At 39.3% G+C, this 16,137-nt stretch overlaps 1 protein-coding gene across 2 annotated transcripts in view; it reads left to right on the forward strand.

The window, feature by feature from the left end:
• STK39 (serine/threonine kinase 39) overlaps positions 1-11,900 on the forward strand; it is a 531,280-nt gene extending 519,380 nt beyond the window's left edge. For both annotated transcript variants that reach the window (XM_077447911.1, XM_077447913.1), the window contains one exon: positions 6,911-11,900. In XM_077447911.1, the coding sequence (XP_077304037.1) occupies positions 6,911-6,985 (75 nt within the window). In that variant the 3' untranslated portion in view covers positions 6,986-11,900. The remainder of the gene's footprint in view (positions 1-6,910) is intronic.
• The last annotated feature ends 4,237 nt before the right edge of the window (positions 11,901-16,137 follow it).

Genomic DNA, 16,137 nt, shown 5'->3' on the forward strand with positions numbered 1-16,137 from the left:
TAAGTGTGACAATATCACAAGCCCAATTAAAACCTTGGAACCTTATAATCAATTTTCTGAGCCGGAGGCATCCATGACTTACACAAGGTCAACGATTTCAATCAGAAGTCTTCTGGAACAACCATGCATTTTAATAAGCACAGTTTTCTTATGACTTAACCTGTACTTGAAACAGTGAAAGATGAAATAGGTCATCATTAACATTTCCAATTAGATTTCAAAATATTTAGGCTGATGAGAAGTTGCAACTAGAGCTCATAAATCATCAATATCTTGTGTCAGTACAACACCACCCAGTGTACCTCGGTATTAAAGTGATTGTAAACTATCATCTTTTAAAATACATTCAGTTTAAAATAGAAATGAAAGGCAAAACGTTTTTTTGGATCGATATTAAAAAAAACTTTATAAATACCTTTTTTACCTTTTTTTTTAAATGATCACATTCTTCTGTTCTCAGCTGCATAAGAGCTGGGGAGGAGAAGCAGCAGCACACTGAGCTTGCCAGTGAATGGCTGTGCAGTGGGGGTGTGCCAGGACAAGTCTGATCATTGGAGGAGAGTACACTGAGTTCCCAGCATAGCTGGAGAACTGGCCATGATGTGCTCTCCTGCTTAGTGTGGTTCGTTTTTAATAGGAAAGCAAGGGGACTAACAGGAACACCAGGGGTTTCACACAAAGGAAGCAATACAAAGAGAACAGGAGACTTTCTCATACGGTGTACACCAAGCACATATCAAGAATATGAAGTGTTGGGGGTAACAGACACTTAAAGAGACTTTCATAATTTTTTCAGAGAACAACAGTCAGGAATATTGTAACCATATAATGGACATTTGTAAGAATAATCTGCAGTTATTGTAATAGTATCACCTTATCTCTCATGGATGGAAGTGTTGTTATTTAGTTGTATGCTCTTCCTGTCAGGGCATAAATGTTAGTCTGTAAAGACATACAGAGCCTTAAAGAAGACTTAAAATATATAGGATCAGCTCTTCCTAAACAAGAAAACACCTGGCACAATATTTGAGTATGCCATTCCCAAATAAAGTAATGCAACAAAATAAAGGGAAAGGAGTGAAAACCTAATTTAAAATAAAATTGCTTTTGCTTTATAATTGTGCACATTTACACCTAATCATCCATAATATAATGACCACTGACAGGTAAAGTGAATAAAATTGATTATCTCATGACAATGGCATCTGAAAATGGGTGGGATATATTAGGCATCGAGTGAGCATGTTGTCCCTGAAGTTGATGGGTTGAAAAAAAAATGGGCACATGTAAGGCTCTGAGCTACTTTAACAAGGGCCAGTTTGTAATGGCTAGACAACTGGGTCAGAAAAACTCCAAACTGCAGATCTTTTGAGATTTTCTGGTCTGCAGTGGTCAGGTCCTACTAAAAGTGGTCCAAGGAAGGAAAACCAGTAAACCAGCCAAGGTTTATTGTTGCACTTAGGAAGTGAAGGCTGGCCCATGTAGTCTGATCAAATAGAAGAGCTTCTGTAGCTCAAATTGCTGAAACGTGTAATGGGGTTCTGCTAGAAAGGTGTTAAATCACCCAGTGCATCACAGTTTGGTGTGTATAGAGCTCATAGCTGCAGACCAGTCAGGGTGCTCCACAGCCAAAAAGCCCCTACAAATGAGCATGTGAGCATCAGAACCTGACCATGGAGCAATAGAAGAAGATGGCCTGGTCTGATAACCTCAAGAATGGTTTGAGTAGATAAGGTTTTGATTTGGCCTCCAAATTTTCCAGATCTCAATCCAATAAAACATCTTTGACAAGTGCTGGAAAAACAAGTCTGATCAATGGAGGCCTTACCTGGCAAATTACAGGACTGTAATTACTGTAATTGGCTGATTGGTGTAAACAATCCATAGGATATTAATGAAATTCCCTTCCCTCCTGCAGCCCAATTGAAAACCGACAATATCATTGTGTGTGAAAGCAATATATTCACTGGAAAACATCTATAGTTACTGCTATGTATATAAATGGTTGCAGCCGCCAAGACTTTATCAACCTAATACCATGAATAGCCTGAATGTTGCTTGCTTATACACGTTAGCTCTTCTGTGGACCCATTTATTGATAATAATATATGCATTTTAGCAATAGCTGGAATCTACATTGCTCCTGAAACATATTTTTTGAACATTGTCTACGTTATTTGGGCTGCGGGAGAGACAGGGGTTTTGTTAGGTCCTATGGACTGTTTATACAGGCAATCCCCAAGTTACAAACAAGAACAGGCTCTGTAGGTTTGTTCTTAGCTTGAATTTTTATGTAGGATGGATAATTTTTTAAATGTAACTCCAGCCAAAAAAAAAAAAAGTTTTTTGGATAGCCTAGGGAAGGGTTAGCACCCCTGTAACTTTTGTTTTGCTTTGTGTACCCCTGTTCAGAATATTTCACCTCACTTTCTGTCCTTGTGACAATTGGATTTTGAAAATTTTGGGTGAAGGTGGAAACAAGAATTGGTGATAAATCTTCAGTGGAGACATCTTTTTCCCATAATAATTCTTATAAGAGTGAGTTTCCCTTCCTAGGGGTAGATTTCCTCTCACTTCCTGTTATCTCCCTCCGTTTGTAAGTAGGAGTCGTATGTAATCAGTTGTATGTAACTCAGGGACTGCCTGTATACACTTTTTGATAAAAGAGAGAGAATAATTTTTTGATATATTGAGTGTGGTTTTCATACAGAGTCCCACCTGTGCCCTTCCAGAGATCAAGACTAATAATATTTATTCTCATGGCTGCTAGAGTAGGGTAGAATTGTCAGTTGATAGGGTTACATAAAAGAAACACTTAACAGCATCTTCATTACATGATAGATTGTTTGTGTTTATTTTGGCACAAGCCAAACCAAGTTCAGGAGGGAGAAGGTACAGTTTTAAAACCCAACTGAATGTTAGCTTTATATCAGCTAAACACAACCCATGTTCAGAAAACAAAAGATATTTAATGTTATTGTATAGGCTCTTTTTTTTTTAATTATTTAAATAACAAACATATCATACTTACCTCCACTGTGCAGCTCGTCTTCTGGGGTCCCCCAGCAGCAGCTATAGAGGCTCCTTCCCGCATCACATAACCCACTGGGAAAAGCGCTGTCCCGGGGGGGGGGGGGTTACCTTGCGGGCACATTTGAAAAACAAAATCATAAATTAAAATACAATAAATGCCTATAAAGTATTATACCAAATAATAATATAATACTAATAAAAATTATTCAATAATGTAATCAAATCAAAAACACTGAAATTTGCTCAGTTGCAGACTTGTCGCTGTCGTTACTTTTTAGTGTTTGATGACGGATCTCCCCACAAATCGCTATCGCTCAATTCTGCGACTGATTCTAATTTATTATCGCTGTTTTATAGCTGGTCTATAACCACTTTTGATGTAAAGGGACAGTTTTGGTTGCTATGGACAATCTCCAGTTTCCAGGCAGAAAGAACAGTTTTTATAATATAAAACTACATGCAGGACACTGGACAGACCACTAGGGACAAAGGGGATGTGAAATAATTAGATACAGCAATGTCATCTGTAAGATTACATTATACTGTATGTAAAGTGTGTGTTTTACTTTTTGAATTTGGCGCTGTTCTCCGTCCCCGTGCATTGCAAAGCTCGCAGGGAACGGAGCTCAGCTCTGTGATAGATCGAACGGAGGACGAGCCGCTCGCACAGCGGGGGGCATCGCTGTGGTCCAGGGGATAAGTTAAGTATACTCATCCTGGATCCTGCGATGCGATCCCGAGTCTGGCTCGGGGTTACCGCTAATGGTACTGAATTTTCACCCTGAGCCAGACTCAGGAATACCGCCAGGGGGGTTGAGGCGAAAAAACACGAAGGTTTACAACCCCTTTAAAGTCTTCCAGTTTTTTTGTTTTGTTTTTTAGAACGTGGCCATAGACTGAATAGGAAAGTCTGTCCTATGTCAGCATGCTGCAAAGACCCGGCCAGACCTCTACACCGAAATACACTGCTTCCATACAGAGATCAAGGGTCCTTCTCTCCAGCATGCTGGCAGGGGACTGACTTTTCTACTTTCTAGCAGCTGAAGCTGCTTTCTGTAGAGAATGAACTATAAGACTGAGCACCTTTTTGTGCTGATGCACTTGGAATTTATTTAGCAGTTTGAAAATAAAGTGCAGCTGTGCTTCAATGTCTGATTTTGATCATATATGTGTACTCTGTTCATATTCTGACAGGGAGAAACCACAAGTATATAAAAAATAGTAACCTATGAGAGGTAAAAATGCTTATAATAGTTTGAATGGAGAGTTACAACAGATTTCTGTTAGTGGCTGGTTCTACTTACATGTTACAATGCATTTTATGCATTAGGTAAATAACCTTCTGGGTGCAGCTCAACCCCCCCCCCCCCCCCCCCATGCTTACCTGAGCCAAATCTTGATTTAGTGCTGTGAACGAGAGCAGCAGCTCTCCTGGGTCTCTCTCACCTCATTGGCTCACACAGCAGAGGGAGCCATTGGCTGCTGTCAGTTAAAACCAGTGAGGACAGGGTGGGGTCAAGTGAGCTTACTCGAGTGCCCACATAGAAAGTGGCTTGCTATTGGGGGCAGTTGGCAGGGGGGAAGAGCCAGAACTGCGGGCGGAAGACCCAAAAAAAAAGAGGATCAGGGCTGATCTGTGCTAAACCTTTTTTTTTTTTTTTTATAAGTTACAACCTTTACAATTACTTTAAACACTTAAACTAAATGTTTTGGTATTCAAGTACTAGCTTTGTTGTTAGCAACAATTAGAAAAAATCTGCCTTTATTCAGCCCACACAATTTTTTTGAAATCTTTTTAATTTGCTAACATTACACTACTGCAGTTGTTCTATGTCCATATTTATTCATGTATGTTAGGGTAGAATATTTTTTGCTGCTCACATTAACAAATTCAATTATCCTTTAATGTGAATTATTTGAGATCAACGTGAGTAATCTGGTTGCTGTGGGTAGCAGCTCGTTTCTTTTTTCAGACACTTGATACGTAAGATTTTATATGATTGAATTAAAGCCTCAGACTAGCACTTTAGAAGCCACAAAACTATGCTAAGAAAAAATTGTAAGAACAGCTCCTTCTCTGTTTTCTCACTTATCCCCCTTGCAGGTTTAAAATACAGAGGCGCCCACCTGCCACACAGCTTTCCTTGCACAGTGAATGTGCTACAGGCCACACACTGACTCATAAGAACCAAGACTGATGATAAGCAGCTGACCATACAACTCCATGGTTGCTTCTGTTAATGCCAACTGACTTTCTTTTTAAGGGACAAGTAAAAATAATTTACTCCAGGCAGATATAAAATACATTAATTCAGCTATGTATTCATAAATACACAATTCGCTCCTGCTGCCAGACAGGGTGGCACTATTTGACAGAGCTGTGTAAATCTCGGGACTTGATGCACAGAATTACAAATTCTTCAGCAGGAGAAACAGCTCCCGCATATGTATTTTATCAGTTTTTTTTTGACTGCATAATGGTGTGTGCTAAGTTCCAGGGCCCCCAAAAAGCACATATCACTGGCAGGCACCTCTAGGTTCCTTCTTGTAGTTAAGCAGTACAGGCTAAGCAGAAGTGTTTTAAACATGGAGGCACGGAGATGTGGGGGTAGCTAGGTTTTTAAAAGAGAAGTATGGCTTTTTTTTTTTCAGAATCATACTTACCTAGGTGGATGTCCCCTGCCAACTAATACACTGAGAACTGAGCGATCAAACACCGCCAATCGTTTGGTTCTCGGGGCTCCCTGAACAGAGAGCTGGTGACTGTCAGTCACCACTGTCTGCTCTGCCCCCCGCACCCACTGAAATTATGGGCTGTGGAGGGGGCAGGAGCGCCCAGCTCAGGCTTTCAGCTTCTTGATGAAAGGCTGAGCCGGGTGCTGGTCAAGGCATGTAGCCGGATCCAGACTTCATTGTCGTAATCTTGCCCGAGCCTGGACCGCTCTGTGACATCAGCCGACAGCGGGTCACAGGAGTGCAAAACAAACTGCACCCCTGTGATCGAGCTTTGGCTGTACTTCTCTTTTAAGGGTTGCACAGATCTGAGCATGGTTCAGAGTTGTCTTTATATTTTAAAGAATTTGGAATTCTGCTGAGAACCAGTAATACTAATAATTTCTGTTATGAAAAAGTGAAAAACCTTTTAATTGAACATCCAGTCATGTACAAAACACTTGCTTTTAGCTATGAGTAAGCGCTAGGTTTAGCGTGCAATGCGTCAGCAATTTTGTTTTTCTTTTTCTCCCTTTGTTGCTGTTATTTGTGTGATGTGAGGTTATTTTAGTTTGAAGAAATAAAAGGCACTTTTTACTTTTCATCTGATCCGGCGTACGGCTGTCCAGAGTTTGTTCATCCTTCATCTATTTGGTTTGTGCAATCAGCCTGCACCTGGGACCCTTACCTGCTTGGAGAGTGAGCAGTCTTTTGGTGAACTGACCTGGAGCGGTGGTCTTTTATCTTCCTTACAAAACACTTGCTGTTATTAATATCACTCTAAAATCCACTCAAAAAATATTTAATCTCCCAGACCAGCTGTGCGATCTTAAAAGGACAACTGCTGCCCTCCAGTCTGTTGTGGAACTACATGCCCCATGCGGCATTGCAAGACTGACAGTTACAAAAATGACTTAAATAGGCATGATGGGAACGCTAAGTGTTACTTCCACAGGCAAAGGCACAATGGGATATGTACTTCCACAACAGCTGAAGGGGTGGAATTGCCCATCCTGTCTTAGATTTTATCAGCTGAATCTTTTACTGTGCCTAAAAAAAAACTGAGAGGCTTGAGGTATTGTGAAATAATGGAAATTCCTTCTAAGTTAGTTTGATCTAAACCAACAGAACTTAATTTTTTTCTTGTGTTTTTTTTTTTTTTTAGGCATCTGGATGTGATGGGACAGAAATTCCTGATGAAGTCAAGTTGATCGGGTTCGCACAGTTGAGCATCAGTTGATTATTTGCACTTTAGCTGTGGGTAGTCATGTTGATTTTTGGGAGAGAAAAAAAGGGACAAACAAAAGCACCACAAGATTTCCTTAAAATCTAGAAAATTCACAAAGATGTACAAAAAAATAAATAAAAAAATCACACGTATAATCACTGCTGCTAGCCCTCCAAAATAACAAAAATAAAAATGTCACACAGCAAGCCAATTTGCAGATTCCCAGTACAAAGACCAAGCAAAATGCACTTAAAGATAATATCTATATTTATTGGTTACTTTCTGGTAATTTTCTAGAATATGTACTTCTCCTTTCACTGTACATTTTCCTATATTTTATCTGTAATGATGATTAATAAGACTGCCTATTTTCTGTATTATTTTGAAAGTTAATATTCTGGAAAACTAGATAAAAAAAATAGCCAAACTTGAATTCTAGATTTAAAAAAAAAGGACTGTGAAGTTTATTTTCATATGTTTGTGAATTGCACAGTTGATATTTTTGGTTAAAGCAGGTCTGGGCAGTCTATTGCTCCCAAACCATTGATGACCTAAATCTTCCAGCATGTCCTGTTGGGCAGATCATTAATTACTAGATGCGTCTATGTCATAGGTTGCTCATAGATTGCAGCCCTGTTCCAACCACCGGACAGTTTTATTATAATGTAAGGAAGGGCAAAACATCAACTCGGTAAATAGAATGTAACTATATTGTTCAGCGAAGTCTGTAAGTTTTCTTATATAGTCATGGAACCATAGAAAGAGCTTTATTTATAGAACTCTTTACAAACACATAGCACTCGTCAGCACACACATCGATGGAAAAAGAATTGCTAAAAATTTAACACATGCCAGTGCCTATATACTGCTTCATTGTGGCAGCAAAGAGTGAGACTGAATATATCTGAAATGTAAGGCAACATTTCATGAACATGTCAATCTTACAATGCTACAAAGCTCCATCCCTTTCACCAAGGATGGAGGAAAATGTTTTGCCATGATGTAGCATATGGCAAGTAAAAAAAAATGTATATTGTAATAGTTTTACAGTAATAATTAGTTGCTCTCAGATCCAATCTACTATTTAAAAAACCCACAACGTAAAATAAAATTAAAACTTGCCACTACATCCATATGACCACATAACGGTGTAAAAGTGCCCACTTGATCTCCATCTAGTATGACGCCACAGTTTTCCGTGACTCCATCTACCACACATACTTCACCTATAACCATACTGTCAGATGACTTTGCTGCCTTCTACCCAACATATTTTGTAACAAGAATCTCCCCTGGTATAGCTTGTATAGACATAAGGAATTACAGTATGTAATGAAGGTTTACAGAGTTGCTTATTTCCCTGCCCTGCCTTTCAGTATTGGAAAGGCAAATTTGCACGTTGGGTCGAGAGTCTGCAATTTTTATGTATAGCTTAGGCAGTTCAAGTGCCAGTGACAAACCAGACGCTTTAGGTTCATAGACTCTGGACTTGTTACTAAATATAGCTGTGCAGTGACATGGTAGGCTGAAATGCAATGTGTAGCATGGCTGACACAATAATAAAATCGGCCATAAAGGTGGCTAGGGTAGATAATACACAGCCTGATCCATACAAGCCACTTTCCCAGTATGATAAATTCTCGTAAGGAATTGAGTCAAGTAAGGCTTTCCTAGGGAGTAGCACCTAGTGCCTCTGTCAGATAAAGTACTCATTATTGCCCACAGTAATGTTCCTCTTGTAAAATTGTTATCCCAATTGGGGCAGATAATTGTTTTTTTCAGTTGAGAATAAACAAAAAATTTACAGCAACATTGACACCCATCAGGAATAGCTAAGAATACCTGGTTGAGTCCCAGTGGGAAATGAGATGCATTCAAGGACAGGCAAATGTCTCCTCACCCATCAATTTAAGTGATGCATGTCTATAGCCAGCTTTACCATAGATGAATGGTAGGTTGGGGCAGATTAAAAAATTTCTTAAAGTCAATTGTGGCCCTCAGCAATAAGCAACAGAGCATGCTTTGGAGGACACTTCTAAGCCCCTGTACACACGGTCAGAGATTTCCACAACCAAATCCGTCGGATTTTGCCCGTCGGATTTTGTCCGTCGGATCTTGTCCGAAACTGTTACGGTCGGACAAAGTTGGCGAAAAATCCGATCTTTCAGAACGTGATGACGTAATTTCATTACAATGGCACTATATTAAGGCTAGTAGCCAATAGCTTTGATGTAGGAATTTGATCTGAGCATGTGTGGCACTTGGTCCGATCAAAATTCTCTACACATGATCGGAGTATGTCCGATCGGCCCAGTTGGTCGGGAAATATTTCCAACATGTTTGAAAATTGGGTCCGACGGATATTCCGACGGAATCAGTCCGATGCATACCACACACAGTCGGATTATCCAACGACACGGTCCGATAGGACACATTCCGACGGATTCTCCGACCGTGTGTACAAGGGCTTAGAATACAAAGATTGAATTAGGATTTAAATGTGAAAAAGTTTAGACAATTGAGCTTATTAAATAACCTGCTCAATATAAAGGAAATCCTGAAACACCTAGGAACTCAATGACTGAGTTTTGGAATGCTATTTACAGCTATCCTTGTGGACTTTGGAAATTACAGATAAATATGACCCACTTATGCGTTGGGGACTCTAAAGACTCACTTCAAAATGGTGTATTTTGAGTCTTCATATTTGTCATAAATTGTTTGAGGGACCAAATATTTTGAAACAAATCAATCATTTTTTATAAGAACAGTGATGTTCGAAATTTTGGGCCTTTGTTCAAATTACAAGATTCTTAGCCTCAACGAAGTAAAGCCTCTTAAGAATAAAAAAAAAGACACCCTGTAAGGCAAAGGTATAATGAGCTAGTATGCATAGCATACTAGCTCATTATGAATTACTTACCTGAGATTGAAGCCCCCACAGCGGTCCTTGGTCACCACCTCTGATGCCGCCATGATACCCGGAGTGACTTCCAGGTGTCACGGCTTCCGACGCTGTGACTGGCCAGAGCCGCCATGACGTCACTCCCGCGCATGCGCGCTTGTGCCGCCACTAATGGCATGATCACCGTTAGAAACGGCATGCTCAGTGCGCCTGCACCCCATGCCTACGGTGCATGTGCCATAGACATCTATTCTTGCAAATATCTCCTAAAACTTTTAGGTTTGGGAGATATTTCTTGCACCTACTTGTAAGCCTTAATCTAGGCTTACCTGTAGGTTAAAGTGGTTGTAAGGGGTTTAAGGATAATGCAGTTAATCATAGCATTATGATTTCCAGTAAGTGTCATTAAAATATTTTCTGATGTTTTGTGAAGGGCCACTGCCCTTCTCAAATTAATCTCTCTCTAAAGAATGGCTTTTGAGTCCTTAGTTAAAAAATATATCCACTAGAACAGTGGTTCTCAACTCCTGTCCTCAGAACCCACTAACAAGCCAAGTGTGCAAGATAACTGAAATACATCACAGGTGATATAATTTGCTTCTCAGTGATTGCAGTATTCTAGTCTGCATCTCCCCAAGGTAATACTTAAAATCTGGCCTGTTAATGGGCCCCTCGAGGACAGGAGTTGAGAACCACTGCACTAGAATAAGGATCATGACTACCCGATTACTCTTGATATTGCCCATATCTACTAAGCTGTGCTAAGCATGCGACATGTGAGGTGCCTTATATCTTAGCACTGCCGGAGAAATAGGCATTATAGGGGTTGCTATACTAAAGGCTATTAGGATGTTCGCTTTGCAAGGGGATATGCAAGCAAAAATACTGTTTAAGTTTTTAGGTGAACATCCTATTTGTCTTTAGTAAATCATCCCCATTGTATATTAAAGGAGAAGTAGTTGCACATAGTAGGTGCCTTGAAGATGACACAGCTTAAGAATGTGCCCAAATCTGCCTTTTATCATTTACACATGATACAATGTCCTTCTGATTTCCCTTTTGCAAAAGGGCCAAAACTTTCTTGCTGGACACTCAGGAAATTTTAAAAATGTTGGTGTCTCTAGAAAATTAGGTATAAGTTAATATCCGCTTTAGAAAGTGCAGCCCTGAAACTTACTATACAGATGTTACTTTGGATTATAAAATTCCCCTACATTACAAAATATACCTAGTGGTCTATTCATATTCGTTTTCATGCAACTTTTACCCATGAGTCGCACATTTTTCTAATTGAGTCCAGTTATAAATATGGTATGTATTGCTTAATGGTGGATACATAAAACAAAGTGGTACCACATCCCATCATATCATATCTTGAGATGTATTTAGAAAGAGCAAATGGACTTTTAAGGTACGCAGGCGATTACACATTGATGCTTTCAACAGAATATCAATCTCTTTATTGACAGTTGTCACAATAAAAAGAAAACTAATAAAACAATTCAAATACTCATTATAAATAGATCCCCTTAATCAATGTTGTATACCATCCCATTCCAATCGGTCTATATAGCCTTAAAACGTGTTGATCCTGGTATCAGATTGGAAATTGGTATGGTGATCCAAGCTTCCTCTACACGTTTGACAGGTTCACCCGCAAAACGTGTAGAGGAAACTTGGATCCCCATAGCAGTCTCTATGCTGATACCAGGATTGACAAGTATGGAGGCTATTAATTAGAATGGGATGGATACAATACTGATTAAGGGGTTATATTTATGAAGAGGATTTGAATTATTTTATTAGCTCTCTTTTTCGAAATGTCTTCTTTATGTCATAATTTTCAATAAAGAAACTGATGTTATATATATATAGGATGTAAATAATGTCAACCCCTTCTGTACACCCCTCCGCGCTTTATGAAAAAACTCAAAAATCCAAATTCAACTAATAAAATAGCAATAAATTAGAAACGTATAATCGCAGAGTCCACAGTAAACAGAAGTTTCTATGCAAATTGCAGCAGCGCTAAAACTTAGTCCAAATACACTGTGTTCCAACAGAGGTAATTTGGTGCAGTATATATTAGTCTCTTTGTGATACAAGTAGCTTCCACCACCATTCACCACGTGGGACAAATGACTCCCCTTTTGGGGATACACTCACCAGACCACAAAGGGCCAATGCACCTTGAATACCCAATCTTGGATACACCAATCTGCGCAGATCCACCACCGTCCACTAGATGTCAGGGTTAAATATTTTCAGGGCTCCACAAGACATATATGCAAAAAACATATTAAATAAACCACATAACGTGAACCTGTTTAAAAGTTTTTATTTGTATTGCCCATTAACCCATTAAAAAATATGCGTACCAAACACAATCCAAATAGAGCGTAAAATATAGTGAGTATGCACTGTGCCTTAAAATAGGATCTTCCGCCGGGACCATAGATATCCACGTCTGTACTAGACCATAGGAAGTCTCCTTAGGCATCCGGTTGACTGGAATACTCTGTGAGGCGCAGGCGTCACCTCCGGTATGTCACTACTGACGCGTTTCGGCACATCCGACGTCTTCTGAGGGCGTGACCTCACATGCCGGAAGTCTGTTTATATATGCGCTCCATGGCCATCCCAGCCCGGCAGAAGATCCTATTTTAAGGCACAGTGCAAAACTATATTTTACGCTCTATTTGGATTGTGTTTGGTACGCATATTTTTTAATGGGTTAATGGGCAATACAAATAAAAACTTTTAAACGGGTTCACGCTATATGGATTTTTTATTATGTTTTTTGCATATATGTCTTGTGGAGCCCTGAAAATATTTACCCCTGACATCTAGTGGACGGTGGTGGATCTGCGGAGATTGGTGTATCCAAGATTGGGTATTCAAGGTGCATTGACCCTTTGTGGTCTGGTGAGTGTATCCCCAAAAGGGGAGTCATTTGTCCCACGTGGTGAATGGTGGTGGAAGCTACTTTTATCACAAAGAGACTAATATATACAGCACCGCATTACCTCTGTTGGAACACAGTGTATTTGGACTAAGTTTTAGCGCTGCTGCAATTTGCATAGAAACTTCTGTTTACTGTGGACTCTGCTAAAGAAACTGATGTGTTAAACAGAATATTTATGTATGCTTCTTGGGTACCTTAAAAGTCCATTTACTCTTTCTAAATACTTCTCGATTAGAAAATGCATGAATCTTTGGTTGAAGCTGTCTAAATGTTGTGTAAAAACATTTATTGTTAGACCACTAGTGTGCCATGAGCCACTGCAGAAGGAGGACTACAGGGGTGAACACATGGGTCAGGACTTGCACTGCCAAAGAATAGTGTACCTAATGAGTAAACATTATGGAACGCCTCAAAAGGTCCATCCCAATGTTTCCCATCTATAAGCATGAACAATCATTCAATACAGTCAGTTCTGAACATTTCAGAAGATTGACTGTGTATGTGCAGAATGTTCTGTAAACTGATCTAATTGGAAATAAGATATTATCAGACTAGGGTAGTTTAAGAAGAAGTCTGTTGATGTTTATGGTTTGCTAAATTGCACATGTATATATAGATGACAGTAGAGTTTTAATGTACAGAGAGATGACAAAAGAGATTGTTGAATGGCATATTTCTGTTATGTGTGTGTATAAATTGACTGCCAACTGTCACTCTCCAGTATTCTCAGAAGCAAAGTCAAATGAATGATCAGCACTAAATAAAAATGTCCATGGAATTGTATATGAAGGTCTCAGCACTTAGATGACCAAGCTTACTTTTGAGTACACCAATGGCAAACTTCCATGGACATGTCCTACTCCCGCCTTTGTGTTAGCACTTTTAGAAATGCGTATTGAGTATATTTCATGTGAACTCTATTGGAAAACCTGGATCAATTTTCATTGAGGCTGAACCCCTTCTGTAGCTTTAGATGAGTGTTGTCTATGGGTCAGGTTTGCTGAAAAGTAGAGGTGATTATCTGTTCTTAGCTATAATCTGTTTGAAGCAACAACTGTATGATTCCCACCATTCTGGTGGGTTAAATATGCTGTTAACCCAAAGACCTAAACGAAGTGGCTGAATGAATCTCCTAACCATTGACAGCACAAAGCAGCAGTCTTAAAGTTCACTTTTTGAAATAGTTGTCTAGTATATATTCTGGATTGACATATTTTAGTCTGTCATGATACATAATTGGAAGTTTGACTTTTCCTCACAAATCTTACTAGTGCTTGTTTAACTCTTTCTGAAAATGAAGACTGGCAATATATTGACTACTAATAATTATGGCCACATTAAGAATGTAATTGATATTATACTTGAAAGTGATATGAAGCCGTGCTTTAGGAGCCAAAAGATCATCAGTAGAGGAGAGTTACATGACATACATTCAGTTTTCCACACAGCTCTTAAACCTCTACACTGATGATAAATAATGCTGCAACTATAGTTACATTACAGTTATAAAAAAACAAAATATATATTGGGAGAATATGAAGGCTGTCATTGCTGACCTGCCTCTGAAAATGCTAGTTGGCTGACAGTCATGCATATGCAATGATTTCAGTTCTTTCTGAAGCATATACCTGAAACAAATATGCAGATCAGAAGTTTAGACGCTTTATGTTCTGGGCAGTGACAGGTGGGCAGCAAGTATTTTTAGAAGCAATGACAGCCCCGTATTTTTTACAGTGCAGGTTTTCCATAGGTCTCTGCACGGATTCCCCTAGTTAATACATTTTCAGAGGTTCTCTATGCATATGTTTAATTGTATTAATTGCGTAAGGCAAGTTATCCTTAATGGGTTACCATAGTTTAGCCAGGCAGGCACTAATAACTGGTCCATGACATAATAATAGTCTGGAAGACAACATAACACACACAGTTTTGTAAGTATAAAGCTTGAATATTTGACCTTTTGGTACTCTTTAGTAACACTGCTCAGAACTGCCACATAATTGAAGATAAACTAATAAAACTTAACCAGAGGCAAATGTGCTGTTGATTAAACCTCTTTAGACCTATGCATTGCAGTAAGTTTTGGTAAAACATGTGCTACTGTTAACACAAGGAATTGCACAGCCATTTGTGGTGAAGTACTAGTCATTTAGATTGGCACCACAACACACAATTACAGGAGATGCTAACAGACCTGAGCTGCAGCATACCGCACCACACATGGTATGTGTTGTGGGGTGCTGTGTAGAAAAGAAAAAAAAGATGCTACAAGTAATTTCTCTGTTGCTTTCCATTGGCAGCCCTTTTAAAATGATTGATCTGCCTTAATCCAGCACATAAATGCACATGAAGTTACGCACCACAAAGCTCTGTAGGGACCTTAACATTTCTTAGCCTAAGATATTTGACTCTGTTATGTTACTTTGGGGGTTGTGGTTTGAATTAGTAATCTGGAATGGCTATCAATGTGCCAGATACACGAATAATAAAATAGAACAATCTGTGTAGAGAAACTCTTTGAGGGACGTATTGCTTATTCAGGTTCGTGTTGTCCTTGGGTGTTCTTTCTACTTGAACTCCAGCATCTTGTATTGCTACAATACCATCAGGGTACAAAGTTAAACTCTAGCCAAAGCCTTTAGTTTTTCTTTTCTTTTCTAGCATTGAATAGAACAGGGAAGGGTAAAACTTCTGTTATGTTTCGAATGGAATCTCTGTCTCATTGAGCATATTTCTCCTATCTTCCTATTCTGTCTAACAGCTTCCTACTGGGCACATGCCCTTGCCATGGCTGAGGTTCTATGCCTTCCTCACAGAGTCCAAATCTAATATAAAATAGATTTGGTTGGGGTTGTGTGAAGTTTAGTAAATGTCCCTACTAACCTGTATATTAGTTATGTTTTAGCAATGGGTGGATGTTAAAAAAAAATAAAAAAATTGCATGAAGCGAAGGCACTCTTAAAAACATGTAATAATTTACTATTTCTTTGTAATTTGTATGAATAAACACACCCAGAATTGTGTATGGTACTTTAAAAGGAATAGTTCACCTTTACAAAAAAATGTGTAAACGTGACCTAACACCGGACCCCTCCTCACTCCTCCGGTCCATGCTGTACTTGCCTCCTGCACTCAAAAACTGTCAGAGCTCCCGCAAGCCACTCCTCTGGTCTGGGGATTTGAAGTCCCTGCTGCTTTCTCTCCTCTTTGTTCAGCACTGCCAGGAAAGGCCAGATGGTGTCTAGTTGGTCAGCGCTGTCCATGTGGTGGCACTGACCAAGCAGAGTCCGTCTG

This window comes from Lithobates pipiens, unplaced genomic scaffold, assembly GCF_037356315.1.
Source record: "Lithobates pipiens isolate NorthernLeopardFrog02 unplaced genomic scaffold, aLitPip1_a1.2 Scaffold_22, whole genome shotgun sequence".
Classification (NCBI taxonomy): domain Eukaryota; kingdom Metazoa; phylum Chordata; class Amphibia; order Anura; family Ranidae; genus Lithobates; species Lithobates pipiens.